Genomic DNA, 6,116 nt, shown 5'->3' on the forward strand with positions numbered 1-6,116 from the left:
GTTTTTTAATACAATTGACCCCTGTGACCTTGAATATAATTGAAGGTCATTCATTTGAACAAACTTGGTAGCCCTTCACCCAAGCATGCTACTGGCCAAATATCATCTCCCTGGGCATTTTGGTTATTGAGAAGAAGATGTTTAAAGTTTTTGACATATTTGACCCCTGTGACCTTGAAAATAGGTGAAGGTCATTTATTTGAACAAACTTTGTAGCCCTTCATCCAAGTTTGCTTCTGGCCAAATATTGACACCCTAGGCCTTTCGGTTATTAAGAAGAAGTCGTTTAAAGTAAAATATTGACGCCGGACGACGGACGGACGACGGACGCCGCGCCACGGCATAAGCTCACTTGGCACTTCGTGCCAGGTGAGCTAAAAACATCACCTGTATAATTTACACATTTTCACCTGTATATCTACAAACTTTCACCTGCATATGTACAAACTTTCACCTGTATATCTACACACTTTCATCTGTATATCAACATAATTTCACCTACATGTATATATTCACACACTTTCACCTGTATATCTACATAATTTCACCTACATGTACATATTCACACTTTCACCTGTATATCTACATGATTTCACCCACATGAATATATTCACACACTTTCACCTGAATATCTTCAAACTTTCACCTATATTCACACACTTTCACCTGTTTATTAATAAAATTGCCCCTATATTCACACACTTTCACCTGTATATCTACAAACTTTCACCTGTATATCTTCAAACTTTCACCTGATAATCTACGTATTTTCACCTCTATATCAACTTAATTTCACCTACATGTATATATTCACACACTTTCACCTGTATATTTACAAACTTTCACCTATATTCACACACTTTCACCTGTATATCTACAAACTTTCACCTGATAATCTACGTATTTTCACCTGTATATCTACTTAATTTCACCTACATGAATATATTCACACACTTTCACCTGTATATATACAATTTTTCACCTATATTCACACGCTTTCACCTGATTATCTACAAACTTTCACCTGTATATTTACAAACTTTATTTACACACTTTCACCTGTATATCTACAAACTTTCACCTATATTCACACACTTTCACCTGATTATCTACAAACTTTCACCTGTATATCTACAAACTTTCACCTATATTCACACACTTTCACCTGTATATTAACAAACTTTCACCTATATTCACACACTTTCACCTGTATATCTACAAACATTCACCTGTATATCTACAAACTTTATTTACACCCTTTCACCTGTATATCTACATAATTTCACCTACATGGATATATTCACACACTTTCACCGGTATATTTACAAACTTTCACCTATATTCACACACTTTCACCTGTATATTTACAAACTTTCACCTATTTTCACACACTTTCACCTGTATATTTACAAACTTTCACCTATATTCACACACTTTCACCTGTAAAAACATGGTTATAAGGAATCCCAAGGGACCTACTTTATCAGTTTGTTATAAAGGTACTTCGTGTTACATGTATAAAGGTACTTCGTGTTACATGTATAAAGGTACTCCTGTTACATGTATAAAGGTAGTTTGTGTTACATGTATAAAGGTACTTCGTGGTACTTCGTGTTACATGTATAAAGGTACTCCTGTTACATGTATAAAGGTAGTTTGTGTTACATGTATAAAGGTACTCGTGTTACATGTATAAAGGTACTCTATAACATGTATAAAGGTACTTTGTGTTACATGTATAAAGGTACTTTGTGTTACAGGTATAAAGGTAGTTTGTGTTACATGTATAAAGGTACTTTGTGTTACATGTATAAAGGTACTTCGTGTTACACGTATAAAGGTACTTCGTGTTACATGTATAAAGGTACTTGGTGTTACATGTATAAAGGTACTTTGTGTTACATGTATAAAGGTACTTTGTGTTACATGTATAAAGGTACTCTATAACATGTATGAAGGTACTTCGTGTTACATGTATAAAGGTACTTTGTGTTACATGTATAAGGTACTTCGTGTTACATGTATACCGAATTTTAATCTTACATAGAAGAAAGAGGGAGATGAGCTGGGGAATCAGAATCAGTTTACAACAACCATGAAATCACAATAAGCATGTTCGTACTAAACATGTCTTACTGTAAATGTACACACTTTCGCCTGAAATTCTGCAAACTTGACCTGTTTATGATGTCACCGACACAAGGATTCCGTACCAACAAAACTTACATTAGTGACCTCCTTAAAGAAGAATGTGCGGTCGAGGTCGGGTGTGAGGAGAAAGATGGGCGCGCTGGCTGCTATACTACCCGCAATGACATTAGGATATTTAAACCGCATGTAGGCACTCAGCATTCCACCGTAACTACAACAGAGTGAAGTGATGTACTGTAACTACAATAGCATCAATGTGACAGGTGAGAGGTGACCTAGGATACATGTACAGTGTATTTCATTTTGTACATAATTTGTTAGTTTAATGATCCTTATACAATCCTATATCATTTCCAATGATAAAAGTGTTAAGAATGTTAGAAACATTTTTAATGGTACCCCACTGTCCTAAGCTAAGACTCACCTGCCACCAAAGGCAATGACCGGACAATCAGTGCTGTTGAGCTGCACCTTAAGATGAGTGACGAGCATGGCGAAGTCTGCTAGGGCCTGTTCTATGGTCAGAAGGCCAATGTAGGGCTGGGTGAAGGCCACTGCAGGGTCGAAAGGGAAGGACTTTCCATAGAAACGCTGAAATAAACAACAGGAAGACATCAACTTTAGATCAGGTTACTATAGAAGCCATGGAACTACTCATAGAATGCGTATAAATACAGCCGGGCAGGAATTAGCTGATTCTGACATCACTATACATCACACTAGAGTGGCAGTGGAACTGTGAAAGGTCAAAGTGGCATTTGAAATATGTGGGGCATAGTGACACTGGGACTGTATTGGGAATGGTGGCATTTTGACTGTGGGGCATAGTGGCATTTTGACTGTGTTGGGCATGTTGGCATCAAAACAGTGTGGGCATAGTGCCATCAGGACAATGTGGGGCACAGTGGCTTCAGGAAAGTGTTGGGTACAGTGGCATCAAGACTGTGGGGCATGGTGGCATCAGGACATACAGTAGAGCACAGTGGCTTCAAGACAGTGTACAGCACAGTGGCTTCAGGACAGTGTACAGCACAGTGGCTTAAGGACAGTGTAAAGCACAGTGGCATCAGGACAGTGTACAGCACAGTGGCTTAAGGACAGTGTTCAGCACAGTGGCATCAGGACAGTGTACAGCAGAGTGGCTTAAGGACAGTGTACAGCACAGTGGCATCAGGCCAGTGTACAGGACAGTAGAGCACAATGGCTTCAGGACAGTGTACAGCATAGTGGCATCAGGACAGTAGAGCACAGTGGCTTCCGGACAGTGTACATCATAGTGGCATCAGGACAGTGTACAGCACACTGGCTTAAGGACAGTGTACAGCACAGTGGCATCAGGACAGAGTACAGGACAGTAGAGAACAATGACTTCAGGACAGTGTACAACATAGTGGCATCAGTACAGTAGAGCACAGTGGCTTCAGGACAGTGTACAGGACAGTGGCTTAAGGACAGTGTACAGCACAGGGGCATCAGGACAGTGTACAGGACAGTAGAGCACAATGACTTCAGGACAGTGTACAACATAGTGGCATCAGGACAGTAGAGCACAGGGGATTCAGGACAGTGTACAGCACAGCAGCATCAGCACAGTGGCATCAGGACAGTGTACAGGTCAGTAAAGCACAATGGCTTCAGGACAGTGTACAACATAGGGGCATCAGGACAGTAGAGCACAGTGGATTCAGGGCAGTGTACAGCACAGCGGCATCAGCACAGTGGAGCACAGTGGCTTCAGGACAGTGTACAGGACAGTGGCTTAAGGACAGTGTACAGCACAGGGGCATCAGGACAGTGTACAGGACAGTAGAGCACAATGGCTTCAGGACAGGGGACAACATAGTGGCAGCAGGACAGTAGAGCACAGTGGCTTCAGGACAGGGTACAGCATAGTGGCATCAGGACAGTGGCGTCAGCACAGTGGAGCAGAGTGGCATCAGGAGAGTGTACAGCATAGTGGCATCAGGACAGTAGAGCACAGGGGATTCAGGACAGTGTACAGCACAGCAGCATCAGCACAGTGGCATCAGGACAGTGTACAGTACAGTAGAGCACAATGGCTTCAGGACAGTGTACAGCATAGTGGCATCAGGACAGTGGCATCAGGACAGTGTACAGCATAGTGGCATCAGGACAGTAGAGCACAGTGGATTCAGGACAGTGTACAGCACAGCGGCATCAGCACAGTGGCATCAGGACAGTGTACAGCAGAGTGGCATTAGGACAGTGGAGCACAGTGGCTTCAGGACAGTGTACAACACAGTGGCATCAAGACTGTGTGGGGCATGATGGCATTATGACAGTGTGAAGCACAGAGACATGATGGCAGTGGGACTACGCAAGGCACAATGGCAGTCAGATTGTGTGAGGTACCATGGCAGTGGGACTTTGTGAAGCATATTTATGAATCAATAGGGTCAGATGATTAACAGGCAGTGTTACCGGCACCACACACACAGTCTGCCAGAACCAATCTCCGGACTTCCCAACGTGTCACTAATGAAACCTGATTTGCTCACATAGAAAGCTGTGTGTAATTGGCCTGAATAATCTACTTCCAACTCGGGATAAGAAACACGATCAGAATAATAGATAAATGCTCAACAAAAAGAAATTTTGCCAATCATTCAGATGGTTTCTGCTATGCTGGCTACAGAAAATAACCCTATATACTGTGACCTGGTCATATATTATTAGTTATACAACGAATTTGTCATACTGCAAAGCCATTTATAGGTTGGGACTCGTGTTTGCCAGAAAACAGATACTGTGTAGGGCGGTAGTATGGGAAAACAGAAAAAACTATTTTTGTATAATTCCAACAATTTAATAAATTTTTAAATTATAATAAGTCAACAATATTGTTTTGAAACAACATTAAATACATCTCTTTGTGTTTGTAGGTATAAGTCTAGCCCGTTTTGTCTGTATTTCACTCTCTGTGTGGCTTGCAAACTGTTTCGCCATATTGTTGATTGTTGACATTAGCAGACGAACGCTCTCCGGTGTGTTCAATTTGAATCTTCGAGTTATCTCCCTTACAACAGGCGCGCATGCTCTTATGTACCCCGGCAAGGATACTAACATAGCTTCAGGTACCTTGGAAATTCAACCAATCACCGTGCGACATTTTTCTTTGCAGTATGACAAAGTCTTATATCAGGTTACAATGTCACAGCCTACACACCATCACCAAGCCCGAGATGGAAATTCACAAAATCTTTAATTCAAGGACTGTTTCCCACAATTTGCATGCGAAAGAAGCATTTAGCTACCGAACCAGCGAGATAGCACAAACCAGAAAAACTCATGAATATGTTATCAAATTCCTTGAAAATTCCATTGTGAAAATGACTTAAAAATTATCCAGTGGCTTTGAATTTTCCTAGGAGAACAACAAATCAGCATTTCTGATGAAAATGGTTTATGTGAATCCAACACCAATCAAAATTGTGAATAAAGCGCAACAGTATCAGTTTGAGCTTGAGGCAAAACAAAAGGCCCAATGGGCCTGCATCGCTCACCTGGTATAAAACTCACACTTGTAACCTTAAAAGTGATCTAAAATAACAGACAAAATATCAGTATTTATGATTAAAATTCATTCAAAAGACCCTGTTATTTTTTTTTTAAACATTTCACCCCTGTGATTGAAAGTCCAACAAAGTCATTATGTTGAACACATTGTATAGCCTTTCATCTCAGGATGTAACTTGCAAAGCATAAACATCCTGGGACCCATGGTTATTCAGAAGAGGTTGTTTAAAGATTTTAAACAAATTTGCCCCCTGTGACCTTGAATATAAGTCAAAGTCATTCACTTTAACAAACAAAGTAGTCCTTGATCCCAGCATATGCTACTGACTAAATATCAACATCCTGAGCCTTTTGGTTATTCAGAACAAGTTGTTGAAATATTTTGAACATATTTGACCCCTGTGACCTTGAATATGGGTGAAGGTCAT

The 6,116-nt window shown here is 40.6% G+C and overlaps 1 protein-coding gene across 1 annotated transcript in view; it reads right to left on the minus strand.

The window, feature by feature from the left end:
- The window catches only part of LOC110466518 (dipeptidyl peptidase 2-like), a 70,893-nt gene that overhangs the window by 12,685 nt on the left and 52,092 nt on the right, over window positions 1–6,116 (minus strand). Inside the window, exons 3-4 of the mRNA XM_021523059.1 lie at window positions 2,576–2,742; window positions 2,227–2,362 (exon numbers count right to left, since the gene is read on the minus strand). Of these exons, the coding sequence (XP_021378734.1) occupies window positions 2,227–2,362; window positions 2,576–2,742 (303 nt within the window). The remainder of the gene's footprint in view (window positions 1–2,226; window positions 2,363–2,575; window positions 2,743–6,116) is intronic.

Source organism: Mizuhopecten yessoensis, unplaced genomic scaffold (genome assembly GCF_002113885.1).
Source record: "Mizuhopecten yessoensis strain PY_sf001 unplaced genomic scaffold, ASM211388v2 scaffold1683, whole genome shotgun sequence".
NCBI classification, from domain to species: Eukaryota; Metazoa; Mollusca; class Bivalvia; order Pectinida; family Pectinidae; genus Mizuhopecten; species Mizuhopecten yessoensis.